The sequence below is a fragment of the Ambystoma mexicanum genome, chromosome 6q (assembly GCF_040938575.1).
Source record: "Ambystoma mexicanum isolate Mex_15411 chromosome 6q, UKY_AmexF1_1, whole genome shotgun sequence".
NCBI classification, from domain to species: Eukaryota; Metazoa; Chordata; class Amphibia; order Caudata; family Ambystomatidae; genus Ambystoma; species Ambystoma mexicanum.
In genome coordinates this window covers 919,474,949-919,490,606 of record NC_090937.1, presented here as the reverse complement: position 1 = coordinate 919,490,606, position 15,658 = coordinate 919,474,949, and the positions used below count along the sequence as shown (strand labels likewise).

The 15,658-nt window shown below is 48.3% G+C and overlaps 1 protein-coding gene across 1 annotated transcript in view; it reads left to right on the top strand.

The window, feature by feature from the left end:
- The window catches only part of GLRA3 (glycine receptor alpha 3), a 1,169,276-nt gene that overhangs the window by 919,105 nt on the left and 234,513 nt on the right, over positions 1 to 15,658 (top strand). Inside the window, exon 6 of the mRNA XM_069631437.1 lies at positions 4,036 to 4,173. Coding sequence (XP_069487538.1) covers positions 4,036 to 4,173 — 138 coding nt within the window. The remainder of the gene's footprint in view (positions 1 to 4,035; positions 4,174 to 15,658) is intronic.

Sequence of the window (15,658 nt, the reverse complement as noted above, 5' to 3'; positions counted from 1 at the left end):
AAGCAGGAGGAGGTGTGGCCGCCCCAAGAGACAGCAGAAGAATGATTGGAGAGGTAAGAGGAGAGCCAATTGAGAACAGAGCCTTTGAAGCCAAAGGAAGAAAGAGTGTTGAGGAGTAAGGGGTGATCAACGGTATCAAAGGCAGGCAGCAGAAAGGTCGAGGAGTATAAGGACAGAGGATTGCTTAGTGTAGCAAGTGGTAAGGAGGGAGTTGAGAACATAAGTGAGAGCATTCTCAGTAGCGTGTTTAGGGCGGAATCTAGATTGAGATGGGAGAAGAAGAGAATGAGTGGACACAAAAGTTGAGAGTTGAGAGTAAACTAGTCGTTCAAGAAGCTTAGAGAGGAATGGAAGGACTGAGATAGGAGGAAAGTTGGAAGCAAGGTGAGGGTTAGCAGAAGGTTTCTTCAGGATGGGGATGATAGTAGCATGTTTGAAAGCTGAAGGAAAGGTCGCTGAGGAGAGCAAAATGTTGAAGAAGGTGGTTAAGTAGGGGATGAGGAGAGGGTAAATCTAAGGAATAAGGAGGGTGGGAAGGGGATCAGAGGGGGCAGCAGTAGGATGGATTTTGGACAGGAGAAGGGAAACACTGGAGGGAGTGACAGGAGAGAAGTTAGACATGCAAGCAGAAGGGGGAAAAGAGAAGAGGGAGGAGGGGAATAGGAAGGAGAGAGGAGGATGTTTTGGTGAAGGGAGAGGATTTTGGAGGAGAAGAAGTCAGCAAAGTCAGAAGGAGAGAGAGGAGAGTTAGCAGAGGGTTCAGGAGTGGGCGGGGAGAGAAGACAAGAGAGGGTTTGTAAAATACGGCAAGGGCATGAGGCTTGAGAGTGAAGGAGGTTAGAGCAGTAGAAACGTTTGTCTAAGTTGAGGCAAGAGTCATATAGAGAGTGGTATGCGAAGTAGGAGGTTTGGTTAGCCAGAGAGCGGGTTTTGAGCCAGATATGTTGAAGGTGACGGAGGAGACGACGCATAGACAGAAGGTGAGGGGAAAGCCAGGGTTGGGACAGTTTACGAGAAGGGCAGAAAGAGGTAAGGGGGTAGAGATGGTCAAGACTGGAGGAGATAGAGGAGGACAGGGAGGAGAGGGCGTTGTTGGCCGAGAGAGAAGAGAAGACTGAAAGAGGGGGAAGGGAAGAGGAGCAAGAGTTGAGAAAGAGGGAAGGGCTAAAGTTGCAGAGATCCCCTTGAGAGAAGAAATAGGGGGAAAGAGAGGGGGTGGACGAGGAGGAGGGAGGTGGAGTGAGGGAAAAGGAGAGTAAAGCATGATCAGAGAGGTAGTTGGGAAGAGAAGAAACAGGTGAGGAGGAGATGGTTGAGGTAAAGATGAGATCAAGAGTGGAGCCAAAGGAGTGAGTAGGACGGGTGGGGAGGGGAGAGAGAAGGTAAGAGTCAAGTATTGAGCGGAGAGGGGCAGGATGAGAGGGATTGAAGAGGTGAAGGTTGAAATCACCAGGAACTGAGAGGGGAGTAAGGGAAGGAGAGATGAGAGAGAGGAGGTGATCCAAGTCATCATAGAAGGAAGAAAGGGGGCCAGGAGGTCTGTAGATAATTAGGAAGGAGATAGCGTGAGGGAAAGTGAAGGATTCGAAAAGGTATTCAAAGGAAGGCAAGGTAGGGAGCGATGCAGAAGGGGTGGAGGAGAGGCATTTGGGGTGGTAGAGGAGACCAATGCCACCTCTGCAGCCAGAGGGCCGTGAAACATGAGAGAAGGAGGAGGAGGGGGTGGTGAGAGAAGCTGGGACAGTAGAATTGGTAAGGGGAATCCAGGTTTCAGTTATGCAGAAGAAGTGGAGGTTAAGTCAGAGGAACATATCTACAGCCGCAGCAGTCTTATTACAGAGGGATCTAGCATTCCAGAGGGCAAAGGGGGAACAGGGAAGGGGTAGGTCATGGGGGTAGACATGAGGATGAGAGGAAGAGAAAGGAGAAGGGGGAGGAAGAGGGGAGAGGAAGGAGATGGAGGAGAAGAGAGTCTAGCAGCATGCATAACAGAGGGTGAAGAGAGAGTGATGATTTTTGAGAAGATGGTGAGGGTGTGAAGGTTCTGGGTGGCAAGCAGACAAGGTGAGGGAGAGGAGACAGGGTCAGGAGTTACTTCACTGAGGAATGGGTATAGAGTTCTGAGGGGTCAGGAGTGGGACTAGCGAAAGTAGACAGTCCAAGGGCGAGACAGGGCAGGCAGGCACAGCAGCAGAAAGGCCAGTGGCTGGTGAAGGAGGGCTACTGTTGTGAGGAAGAAGCTGGTGGTCTCTGTAACAAACATCAGGAGGGCAGACTGGAAGGTCAGGTAAGAGATGAGGTGAATGCAGCCTCAGCAGCAGAGCATCCAGATGCTGGTGGAATAGGGTTCCTGCAGTGAGGAAGAAGCTGGAGCAGACGTCCAGGAGGTGGGAAACTGGAGGGTAGGGCAGGTGAAGGCAGGTTAAATTAGTGAATTGCCCAGTGGTGGTGGGTCAGAAGAGGGTAAACCAGGAGAGGGCCCAGGTGAGGATGAAACCCATAGACAGGAGGGAGGGGGTCAGGTGAAGGTAAGCAGTCTAAGAGCAGTACAGGGCAGGCGGTCTCAGTAGGATAGCATCCTGTTGGTGGTGGGTGAGGTAGGGCAGGCAGTCTCAGCAGGATAGCGTCCTTTTGCTGGTGGATGAGGGTTATCCAGGTGGTGAGGGAGAAGCGAAGTCAGGTAGTGGTGGACAGGCAGACGTCAAAGGCAAGGAAGACTCAGGTAATGAGGAAGCCAGCCAGTGACCAGGAGGTAGAGGAGTGAATGGTCAAAAACGGGTGCAAAGGGCCGGTTCGTGGAAGAGGTCTGTGTCAAGGCAGACAGACAATTATGTGTTGCAGGTGCTGGAGCATGCACAGCCGCAGTGCCGCCGTAGGGGACAGCAGGTCAGCAGTGAAGGATGTCCTGGAAAGGAGGATTGGTACCAGCCAATAGAGCCGCCAAGACTGTGGGCCAGCAGTGCAGCCGCCGGGACAGTGGGGCAGTAGTGAGAGAGGTCCTGGAGAGGAAGAACAGAGCCAGCAAATCGAGAGACCAGGCTACCTTAAGAGGCCCTCTGTGAGAGAGGCAGTTGGTAGAGATCAGCAGGGGCCTTGCGGACATGGGCACAGTGACTTCAGTCTGGCGTGCTCGGTGGTAATGGTGGAGCAGGAGATCCCAGTAGCCAGGTAATCCAGCGGCCACCTGCAGCCACCACGCCTCCAGCAGGATGGCAGGGCCGGCAATGGAAGAGGCCCAGGGTAGGAGGGGCAGCGGTGGCAGAGGGCCGTAGCACGAGAACTGTTGTGGACAGGATAAAGAAGGACGTGGGCGAAGTGCCTCTTCAAGCCTACAGCAGCGGTGGCATGGCCAGTAGAGTGCCGGGGCTGTAGGAGGACGTGGCAGTCAGTGTGAGTGGAGCAGGAGGCCGCCACGAACGGATGAGGCAAGACCGCTGATAGCCGCAGCGTCTCCAGCAGGGTCGCAGAGCCAGTGAAGGCAGAGGCACTGGATAGGGTGGTCTCCTTCACAGCTACCTGCCAAAGGCTTTCTTATTCATTGCAGATTTCATTGGAAAAGCTGAAGTTGTAACTCTCTAGGGCAATACATGGTATCACACCAGTATCTACTCAGTTCAGAACTAGGTAAAGATACATTAGAGCTACCTTTAATAAGTTCAAACAAAAATAGATAAGAGGTGTTTCCATTTTTATTGAGCATGAAATTGACTCTTCAAAATACATATGTGTAATGCTTGTTGTTTTTGTTTTGTACATGTTTTTGTCTTTAAATGTTTCTGTTTTTATTTTTGGGATTTAGTTTCAGACTATCAAAACCCCTTAAGTGCCAAGGACGAGTATGCTCGTCCTTTTTGCATAGACTTGCATAATGGCCTGCCACTTAAGGTCTGACTGATGATTTCTTCGCCTTTCAAAAAATTAACAAGATGCCCTTTTCACCATGTTTGTACTGTTATATTGCAGGATTAAAGAGTCAGATTGTAATAGTGTGGACTTATACTGTAGCTTGTTTTCATTTGTCTTTTTATTTTCCAGTTGGCTATACCATGAATGATCTCATCTTTGAATGGCAAGAACAGGGGCCTGTGCAAATAGCAGATGGTCTTACATTGCCACAGTTTCTTTTAAAAGAAGAAAAAGACTTGCGTTACTGCACCAAGAATTACAATACAGGTACGACAAAGGATCTCTTGATATGAACATTGAACGCTGAATATTCGTGTGCCACAGACAATCAATTACACTATGCTCACACTTCTAGAATAAACGCATGCACAAGTTACTGATAAACAGCTAATCAGTTAGTCAGACAAACAGATGGACTCGCAGACTGATTTCTACACGAATACATGCGTTTGGAAATACAAACATATGCTTATGAAAAGCAGGATTCAAAATAAACGTCAGTCATATGTGCAATTAGAACAAGAACCAAAAAGGTGACTGCTCGACTGGCTATCTTTCTACATTTCGGAATTGAATGAGGCAATGGCCTATTCAAGCCATTATGCATTTGAAAAATATTAAGGGCCTCATCACGAGTTGGGCTGTATTCCCGGCTGTAATACCGTCGACTGTAATAGCCCTAGCACCGAACGGCGGTATTACCACCGGATCAAGGGTTGGGCCTAAACGGTAAATCCCCATTCCTGATTGGGTCCATTGGATCCAATGGAGAATTTTTGGTGCTAATACTGCAGGCTAATACAGCCAGCTGTAATACCACAGAAAACAGGGATTTTCACCTCCAGAAAAAAGCTGGAGGTAAAACAGGGCCAGCCCTTAAATGCAGTGGTAATAGCATTACCACCGCATTTAAGGGCTACAGCCCAACTCGTGATGAGGCCCTACATCTAGAAATGTTTGTGTAACAAAGTTGTGCCCACAAGACACGAAGAATTGTCAAACGTAATGGCTGAACAAGTGACCAGCAACAAACAGCATTATTGACAGAGAATGTCATTCACTGAAAGTGTTAAACTGATGCCCATTCATGGGAATACGTCATCAACACGGGGTCGATAATGTGTGCGTGTGATTTTCATTCATGACGCCCTCTTGATTCAATGGCCGATTCCAATAAAAAAATATACGGATCAATGAATTGATAGACACGTGGACGGTTCTCGCCGCACATTTTTTCACTGCACATTATTTTTCACTGCTGCGTTTTTACAATTTTTTGCCGCAAAATGTAGGTGAAGACACTCGCACTGCTCTTTTTAAACCACCCCCACCCGCACCTCATTACCTCCTCTACCTATACTGGCTTACGCAAAGACCCTCCTCCATTTTGCTGCAAATAAATAGTACGCAAAGAAGTAATAAATCATCAGTAAAAAGTTACTGCAGTGAAAAATATGTGGTTAAAACAATGGGTGCCGTGTGCATATGTAAATGGATGGATGACTGCATGGAAAGACAAACGGATGGCTAGACAGCTAGATGGAGAAACGCATGAAAAGACATATCGATGGATTAATGGATGGATGGTTGGATGTTATGTTAGTTGCATTTCTAAAGCGCGGCCTACACTGACAAGGGCACCATGCCAGGGCAATAATTGGGGCAAAGTTGGATTACTGCTGCAATCTTCTTCTAGGCATTAGTCAACTTGAATTACGCAGATTGCAGGTTGTTCAGAACTGGGCAGTCAGAGTAGTTCTTAGACTACCTAAGTATAGTCATATAACTGAGGCTAGAAGATCTCTTCATTGGCTTCCGATAGAAGCCCGGATAGTCTTCAGAGTTTTGGTTATCACCTTCAAGTGTAGGCAACAAGTTGTGCCCACTTACTTACAGAATCACATAAAAGAGAAATCTAACCAACGTTCCCTTAGATCAGGAACACATAACTTGATTGTGCAGCCCAGAAGCAGGACTGCTAAGGCAGAAAACGGGGCTTTCAATGTCAGGGCTCCTTCCTTCTGGAATAAACTTCCTGACCGATTAAGGCATCAGAATTCCTTGCAAGTCTTTAAGAAAGAACTTAAAACACATCTCTTTGCCTAATCTAAACTAAGAGAACTACTCGTTATGACTTCTTGTTCTACCATTACCTAGTACCTGCAATTTGATCTCTAAGGTTGACCCAGCTGTATACATCCGGCTGTCCCCCTTTTTACCTCTTACCTTTCTGCTCCTAAGAGGAAGATGTGTTTTGTGTCCTATTGTTGTATACTACTTGTCTGTTCAGATCTGCGCCTTTATGCCTGAGGGTCAATAGTGCGCACTATAAATGTAATGTAATGTAATGGCGCTGGGAGGACAGGGTAGGAAAAAAAGGCAGACAATAAAAGGCTAAAACAGGAAAGTTTTTAGAGCATTCCGGATGATGTGGAGCGATAAAGGAAGAGAAATTAATGCATGTGTGCACAGAAAACAAATGCGGAGAAGAGAGAGTTAGAGAAACAGAAGCATAGCAAGTTGCCACTTGCCGCTGTGGTTTTCAGAATCTGAAAAAGTTTATTTATTTTTTATTTATTGAACATTTGTATGGCGTTTATACACCAGAAGGTTTTTACAGGTGCCACAAGGCAAAAAAGAGGGGGCAGGTGACACAGGAGAAAACCACAATAACGGTCCTACTAGGCCTTGTGACTTTCGGATCCTGCAATGCAGTATCAAGAAGTGCAGGGGGAGGGATCAGGTCACGGAAGGGGGAAGGAGAAGAGGGAGAAGTGCTGGAGGGAGGGGGCCCACAGGGCTGGGCAAGTGCTAAGGGGTGACCAGAAGCGCTAGTGCCAGGGAAAGCCAGGGGTAGGGTAGTAGTGAGAGGGGAGGGGTCGGACCAGCCTTGGAAGGCTAATCACGGAAGGGTGCACAAGGCCAAGTGCTAGTTCGGAAGGTCTAAGAAGGGGGGTCGGGACAAAGGAGGGCCTGACCCAGGAGAAACTCATGAGGGACACAGGCATCCAGTCATAGTCATCGTGGCAGCAGAAGACTAGCAGGGGAGGCCGAAAGAGAGAGATCTACCCAACACTCTCTGCTTGGAGAAAGGACAGAGCTGCAGAGAGTTGGAGCTAGAGGACCAAAGGACTCTAGCACGGAGGTATTTAGGGAGAAAGAGAGTTGAGTGTAGCGTGGTCCCAGGCCCCAGAAAGCTTTGTGGATGATGCAGAGGATCGTTAATATGATTTTTGCAACCACTGGGAGCCAGTGGAGAGATTTCAGACCTGGAGATATGCAGTAACGGGCTTAAGGCCATGGATAAGAAGAGGGCAGATTAAGGAAGAGGCTGTTGCAATAATCAAGCTTTGAGAGGAGAACCAAAACTCTGGAGATATTGAGTCTCTGGGCGAAGGTGAGGAAAGGGGAAATGCCTCTGAGGAGGTGAAGCTGATGGTGGGCCTTCTTTGCAAGGTCAGCAATATGAGGTTAGAAGGAGAGAGAATAGTCGAAGATGACACCCATGTTTTTAGCCTCACACGAGGGTGAGGTCAGCGGGCCCAAGGAGGGTAGCCAGAGTGTAGGCAGGAAGGAGGGAATAGGGTTCCCAATTAGAAGGATCTCAGTCTTACTGGCAAAGCTAATAAAGATTACCCCTGCTAACTGCGCAGGGAGTATTAATTCTATTAAAGACTAGGAGGCAAGCATTATGCTTCAACTTCTTTATTTACTACCCTTCAGCAGTTTCAACAACTATCTCAATCCACAATAAAGAAATGTTCATATGTCCATATACTTTCACTTTCCAAACTACAAATCCCCAAAGTCTCTGTAGTCCTTCTCTTTCCAGCTCAGCTATGACCACATCCTGTCCCTGAGCTCCTCCTCTCTTTTACGTGCTCTGAATGTCCTGTAACCAAACTTTCTCGTCCCACCAACTGAGCGAGGACTTCTTGAACTCCAACAATTAACTTCACAATGGCTGAACTCACGCCTTCCTTCCTAGGTCATCCCCTCAATTGTTCTTCTGCTCTTCCCCTAGGGAAAACATAAACATAACATCAGGGTGGAATCTAGTTTGTCATCATATCCATCCATCATTACAACGCAATATGATTCTCAAACAGTCGTGGGTGGGAACTAATGCTCGCCTCCTAGTCTTTAATATAATTAATACTCCCTGCGCAGTTAGCAGGGGTAATCTTTATTCTATGACAAGACTGAAGGCGAGCATTATGCTTGTTCAAAGCTGTCCCAACACTGTACTCGCTAACTCTCATATGGTTTAAAATAAAATTCCCTGAAGGTGCGATCATTCGCCCAGTCTGCGGCTGCCATAATATCTTGCAATGGCACTCCTGTTCTGTATGCTTTGGACGCCATGGCTCCTCTCACTGAATGCGCCCCATACTGCCGCAAATCAATACCTGCTGCTAGCATTACTTCTCTGACCCATCTCGCTATGGTAGCGGTCTTCACCACCTGAAAAGGCTTCCTGCGCGCTATTAGCAACTGAGTCGTACTTGACGCCCTATTCTCTGCCGTCCTGGCTTCGTATTCTTTGATGCAACTAGCTACGCACCATTTGGTATTATTTAGAAAATAGGGATAGTGCACTGTGGCCGTACTTGATTTAGTTCTCCGTACTACTACAAAGGTCACTCCTTCTGGTCCAAATGTCCTTCTATTAATTTCTAATGCTCTAACATCAGATACCCTCTTACAGGATGTGAGACATAGCAGCATCACTAGTTTACCCGATAGTTGCTTGAGAGACAAATATCTATTACTCGGCCAACTTTTTAATAACCTCAATACTCTCGACACGTCCCATAATACTGTATACTTGGGAGGTGCTTTAAATTTAGCTCCTCTAATAAGTCTACAGACTGCTGGGTGTTCGCCTGCTGGCACTCCTTCAACCGGTACGTGGCCTGCGGAAATCGCTGATCTGTACACCCCTATGGTGCTAAACGCTTTTCCATCTTGCAGTAGCTGCGCTAGAAAATGTAATATGGCTACTACAGGTGCATAAATGGGATGCAAACCTCTCCCTCTACACCAATTCGTCCACCTGGCCCAAGCCGCGTCGTAGCTCCTCCTAGTCGATGGAGCCCAGGATCCAGCAATAAGTTCCACCGCCTGCATCGAAATGCCTTCCAGTTCCCATCGTCTCCGGATATCCTGCACGCGATGAGCGGGAGTGTCCCTCTCACTCTCAGAGGATGACACTGCCCAGCTGGGTCTGTGAGCAGTTGCTCTCCTTCCGGGAGGACTCCCGGCAGATCTATCCAGCGTTCTACCAGGAACCACACTTGCGCTTTCCACAACGGTGCTACTAGTACCAGCTCCGCTCTCTCTCTCCGACACTTCGCCAACACTCTGTTCAGAATCACAAACAGAGGGAAGGCATAATGTGTGCCGCCTGCCCATTCTTGCAGGAATGCGTCTGTGCCTTTTGCGTCTGGATCTAACCTCCAGCTGAAATAGCTGGGTATTTGCGCGTTGAGGCAGGACGCAAACAGATCTGTGTGTAATGGGCCCCATTTCCGATTCAATATCTGAAACACTGCCGAATCCAGCCTCCAATCGCTGGAGTCCGTGAGGTATCGAGAGTTCCAATCTGCTACTACATTCAGTGCTCCGGGAAAGTACTCCGCTGTCACTGATGTCCCTGTCCTCAGGCAGTAATGCCAGAAGTCCTTCACTAACTCGGCTAGCATCCTTGACTTTGTCCCTCCTAAGTGGTTTATGTAACGAACTGCTGAGATGTTGTCCATCTTCAGCAGGACGCAAGACTTCACTTTGTCTCTCGTGGACGTCTTTATCGCGAAAGAGCCTGCTAGGAGCTCCAGGCAGTTTATGTGCATGCTGAGCTCCTCTGCGCTCCACTTTCCTCCGGTCTGTACCTCTCCGCGCCGAGCTCCCCATCCTAGACGACTGGCGTCCGACTCTATCACTAGGTCTGGCCGGTCTCCGAATATGGCATGCCCATTCCAGGCATCCATATTCTGCAACCACCATTGCAGTTCGGTGATAGATTCCTGATCTAGCGGTATCGATTGATGACACCTCAACCCATGTTGTAGGTGCCTTATCTTTAACCTCTGTAAGGCCCGATAGTGTAAGGGACCTGGAAAAATGGCTTGTATGGAGGCTGCCAAAGGCCCCCTATTCTCGCTAGAACTCTCAGAGAAATCACTTTCTTCGCCAGACATGCTCTGATCTCTCTCTTGATATCTCGTATCTTCCTTGCTGGCAGATCCAGGGTTGCTTTCCTTGTATCCAGGACGAAGCCGAGGAAATCCAACCTCTGCGCCGGTTTTGTATCTGACTTCTCCGTGTTTACCAAAAACCCCAAGGACTGCAACAGGTCTATTACCCACTTCGTCTGATATCCCAGCGCCCGACAATCCTCTGCAAGAAGAAACAGGTCGTCCAAGTATATGATCAGCCGGATTCCTTTCTCTCGGATGGCTGCGGCGACTGGTTTCATCAGTTTCATGAATGCCCAAGGCGCTGACGCAAGCCCGAATGGCATTGTCCTGAATTCCCAAAATTGTCCCTTCCAGCGAAAAGCCAGAAAACTCCTGAACTGCTCCTGCACTTGGACCGTAAGATAGGCATCTTTCAGATCTAGCCTGGTCAGCCAGTCTCCCTCTCTCAGGGAGTCTCTGAGCTGATGGATCCCCTCCATCTTGAAATGATGGTACACCACCCATCCGTTTAACTCCTTTAGATTTATTACTGGCCGTACTTTCTCCTTCCTGTGAACGAGAAACATGTTGCTGAGAAAACTCGAGGCCCTGATGCACCTTTCTATGGGTCTGTGATTCGGGGGTCTTCTACCTTCTTGTTGGTGACCGGTCGAGCGACCCCTGAAGCGACCGTTCCCGGCAAAAACTCTCTGTGGGAAGATCTTTCGAATGGATGCTTGCGCCTTCTCCAGAGAGGTGTATGTGCCTACAAATCGGCCCATCTCCTTCCCAAAAGTCTCGCCAAACAAGAGACCCTGGGCTGCCTCGCCAGCCTCGTAGGATGCTAGGTCACTGAGCTTCGAGTCTATTTTCAGTAGTAGTCCTCTCCTCCTCTCAGAGGCTATAGCACAAATCGCATTCCCTAGAAGGCAAACGGCTCTTTGCGCCCATCCTGCTAGGGCTTCCGGGTCCACCTCTTCGCTTCGCCTGTGTCCCTTGCTCTTTCTGCTAAGTCCATAATCTTAGCGAGAGGACCAGCTAAGTCCAGGATCTTCTCTTGGCAACTCTTCCACAATCTATCTATCCCTTTACGGGGGTCCTTATTGGTCTTTGAGACAAACGTGAGCATCTTGGGGTCCAACTCGGGCGCCTCCGCTACCTTCCCCGGCAGGTTTGGTCGGGGGCATTCCGCTCGGAGACGTTGTCTCACTTCCTTATCCAAGGCCTTCCTTAGCCTTGCTGTCATATACTGAGCCACCCTCGGAGAAGGCTGCCAGTCGGAAGATCTCGGATTCCTGATGGCATCCGGATCGAACATATCGTCCTGCTCCTCCTCGAGGTGCTTTTCTTTTCGGGCCCTTTTTCCCCTGCTGGTTTTCGCCCATTCTTCCTCGACTGGCTCCTCTGGCTGTTGGGGATTCAGATCCCCTTCCTCTGGCTCCTCTTCCAAGCCTGGGTCATCATCTCCTTCATTCTCTTCCCCAGGAGAGGGGGTCATGAGGTCCGGCATGGCCTGACATTGCAAATATGCTTCTTTAAGCTTCGCAAAGGCGTTGGCGACCGCCGGGGCCTTATCTTTCGCCCCATCCGTAGGGCCCTGGGGGTCTGCAGAGGCTTTCCTCTTGCGGGCCTGATTACTCCCCTTAGACCCTGATCCTGAGGGTTTAATGGGCAAGCTATGTGTCCTCTTGGTGCTTTCTTTAGGCTGATGAAGCATAGCTTCTAGTGTCTCCAGCCTTTCTTGTAAGGGTTTCACCCCTTGCGCCACAGCATCTACTAGGGAATTCCCCAGCACTTCCTTGAAACTGGCAGCCAAGTCTAGGGACTGCTCCTCCTCACTCCATTCGAATTCTGACATGTTAAGGGGTGCTGCGTGCCTTAGTACCTGTGTGAAGGTGTCTTCGCTGCCCACTTCCTAGCAGATGCTTACCAGAATTTAATTCTGTTGTTTAGCAATTTTCATATATATATTTTTTTTTATTATTATTATTTTCTCCTCTTGTGGCTGCACCGGACTTTGTTATCTTAAGGAGCCTGAGGTGGCTTGATGGCCGCACTGTCTGTGAGGGGCTACTGCCGCGAGTGCGTGTGCCTGTTCTAGGCACTGTTTCTTATGGGAGCTTCAGCTCGCGTCCTTCTCCTACCTCTCTCCTGAGGCTTATTATCTCTGTCCGACCGACGCTTCCGCGTGGAGCGGGATCGGTTCTATCAGCTTTGCAGTCCTGTATTCTGAACCGCTCGTACGTGCTGTTCGAACTGAAAGCTTCGTGCCGCGTCGCAGAATGAATGCCACGCGGCACGGGCCTCCAGTATACTCCGCCCTCGTAAAGGCGGGGGCCGGAGTAGACCGTGACACCCTCCTTCAGGGCTGCACGTGCTCGGCGCCAGGCTCCGCCTTTGCAAAGGAGGGGGCCCGCGCCTAGGGAGTCCGCTCTGCAGGCAGATCTCGGGGGCTCCGCGGCTTGCCTGCGCACCCCTAGCGTGCCGAGTATATGGCACGGGGCCAAGGCAGTCGCGGAGCTCCTGTCACCTAGAATGTCTATTTGCATATATCGATCGGTTAGCCGTGAAATCCCTGGAAATCCAAACATCGGCCGACGCGCTCTCACCACAGACACAAGTCCTTCCTCACGTATACTCGTCTACGCGCTAATTAGGGCTACACTGCGCTTAGCATTATCCATTACTCAGTACTTCGTGCTATAGAGGCATTCTAAACCAACACATCAGTAAATTCTAAGTCAATGCAATAGAAATACACGTTATCTGGGAGACAAAGAGAATGTGACTTATCTGCTTGAAGAGCAGTAAAAGAAGAGGAGGAGCTCAGGGACACGATGTGGTCATAGCTGAGCTGGAAAGAGAAGGACTACAGAGACTATGGGGATTTGTAGTTTGGAAAGTGAAAGTATATGGACATATGAACATTTCTTTGTTGTGGATTGAGATAGTTTGTTGAAACTGCTGAAGGTTAGTAAATAAAGAAGTTGAAGCATAATGCTCGCCTCCAGTCTTGTCATAGAATGTTTGCTTGTATTTATTACATTGGCAGTGCTAACATTGTTGGACAAAACCAAAACAGTATATTCTAAAAGTGTCAGTAATGGCATTATTGGGCAAACAAAATGTACCAGCCTGGACAAAGGCAAAATGAGTATCTTCCTTCAATGGCAGTACATTGTTAGGAAAAGCCAACACAACAGTATTCCTACAGTGTAATTACTAGCATTGTTGGGCATAGCCATTATGAGTCTGCTCTTACAGTGGCTATGCTGGGATTATTTGCCATAGCTAGTTTGTGTGTTGGCTTTCATTGGCAATACTAGCATATGCTAGCATCATCCGCTGCTGCCCACTTTAAATGAGGAGAAGGGACATCCAGCTTCATGGAGAACTTTGAAGATTCCACACTGGACCTTTTATGTTACTAGAGTGAAAGCTAGCGAGAGAGGGAGAGAGAGAAGAGAGAGAGAAAGAAACAGAAAGAAAGAGGGAGACAGAGGGAATGAGAGAGTGTGTGAGAGAGAGAGAGAGAGAGAGGGAGAGAGTGTGTGTGTGAGAGAAAGAGAGAGAGAGAGAGAGAGAGAGAGAGAGAGAGAGAGAGAGAGAGAGAGAGATCATAGATAAGTGGTAGGAGTGTGGGGAGGAGATCAGGGTGTTTTATCTAGCTAGGTCTTTTATGCTACGTGACAAATAACAATGTTCTATAATACTTTGTCATACCCTTAACATGCCACGCCTGTCCATGTTATGCATTTCTATGTGACTTGATTGCCCATTCCCCCGTAACCTGATTCCCACTAGATTTTCTACTTTATGCTACTCCCAGGTGCCCCACTAGGATTTGCTCTCATGTGTCACACTGTTATTTTGCCACTCTTAAGGTTTTGCTTCCTGGTATCCAACTGTATCCCCTGATTTCCAATGTGATTACTGCGCTACCTTATTGTGCTATTTGTTGCCCATTGCAATTCATGTGATTGGGTCCCATTTGTTACACATTAACCGTGTAGCATTCTGAGTTGTTCCTAGGAAGATGAGCAGGACTCTGCTCTCTCTAATATCCCTACTATGATTTCCCCTTGGGAACTGTTTGCACCAATTGTCTACTCCATACCCTCTACTTCATGCTCCCTATGTTGTTTGCTGCCCCCTTTCTCCACCAACTCTCTTAAAAGACCAGTCACAGCACCACTACCAAAACGTCACCATGGTCACACCAGATGGATGCTCAAGTTGCCCCCAAGACTTTCCACACAATAACCTTCTTGACCTGGTTTTGATGGTATAAGCGCAAACATACTTTTTCTCTATCCTTCTGGAAACACTCTAGGTGCATCCTAAATTAGATCCTACAAACGTTGGTACATGCAGAGGCTCATTCCAGATACTCAGAGCTCAATTGGTCCTGAAACACTCTTTTACTCTTTACTCAGATGTGCTATCCTTCCCCAACCTTTCGTTTACTCTCCTCCCCTTCTTCCTCCCACTCCCCTTGGTCTCTCCTTTTCTCACTCTACCCTTATGGCCCTCTGATGTTCTCTCTCTTATCCTACTCCTCTCACTCTCTACATTACTCTCCCCTCTCCATGCTACTACTACTCTTTCCCACACTACTACTCTCCTGTCTTTGTACTACTACTCTCCCCTCTGTGCACTACTACCACTCTCCCGTCTCTCCTACTGCTTCTGCTTCACCTTTTTCACAGTCCCTCTCCTATCACTGTCCGCGTCACCTTCTCATTCACTCTCATTCATCTCCTATTCTTTCTGAAAGATCCACTCACTCACCATGGATGCACACTCACACACAATTACACTTTATCTAACCAACCCATACATCACCTTGCACATGCTTTCAGCAATCCTCAATGCCCCTCTGCATCATCCATGTTGGCTTCGTGGTCCTCCTTATCACCCCAAAGAAAACACCTTCCTGTTTCGTGTGCCCTTTCTTATCCTCCATCTCCCGCCTCTATTGGTTCACTTTCTCAGCTTTTTCCTTGGGCCAACCTATGCTTTCTTCTTCCCAAAGGTAGGATTACAGGTATGCAAAAACATAATGGGTATTATGCCCTGCTCCCTTTTCATATGCAGGTTCTCCTGCACTAGCGATCGGTGGCCCATTTTGAAAACAATCAATGTCCCAGTTCGTATTAGGGACAACCGAGCATCTAAAGTGCTGGTTTGATATGGGCATCATATCTTGGACCTGCTGAAAGTAGTATTAACCCTGCAGTTTGTATCACACAGACCATCTGGACCTGTCAGTTTGATGGGCGTACTGCTCCATGGACCTGCAGAAGATGAAGGACATTTTACAGTCTGGGTCATATAAACATTCATCTATAAACATTACATCATCGTTTCCTATTCAGAACTCGTACAATTGTCGAGACGACATAAATCAACACCTCTAACCTTCCAATTTGGGGCCTACAGTGTGACAATGTGTAGTGGTCTGCTTAGGTGTGGTGATGTCACAGTCGGCAGTGGAATTTTCGTGCATTATGGCTTGGGGGTTCTGATAGGAACCATTGACAGCTGAGAGCTGAGAGAGCTCAATGGGTGTG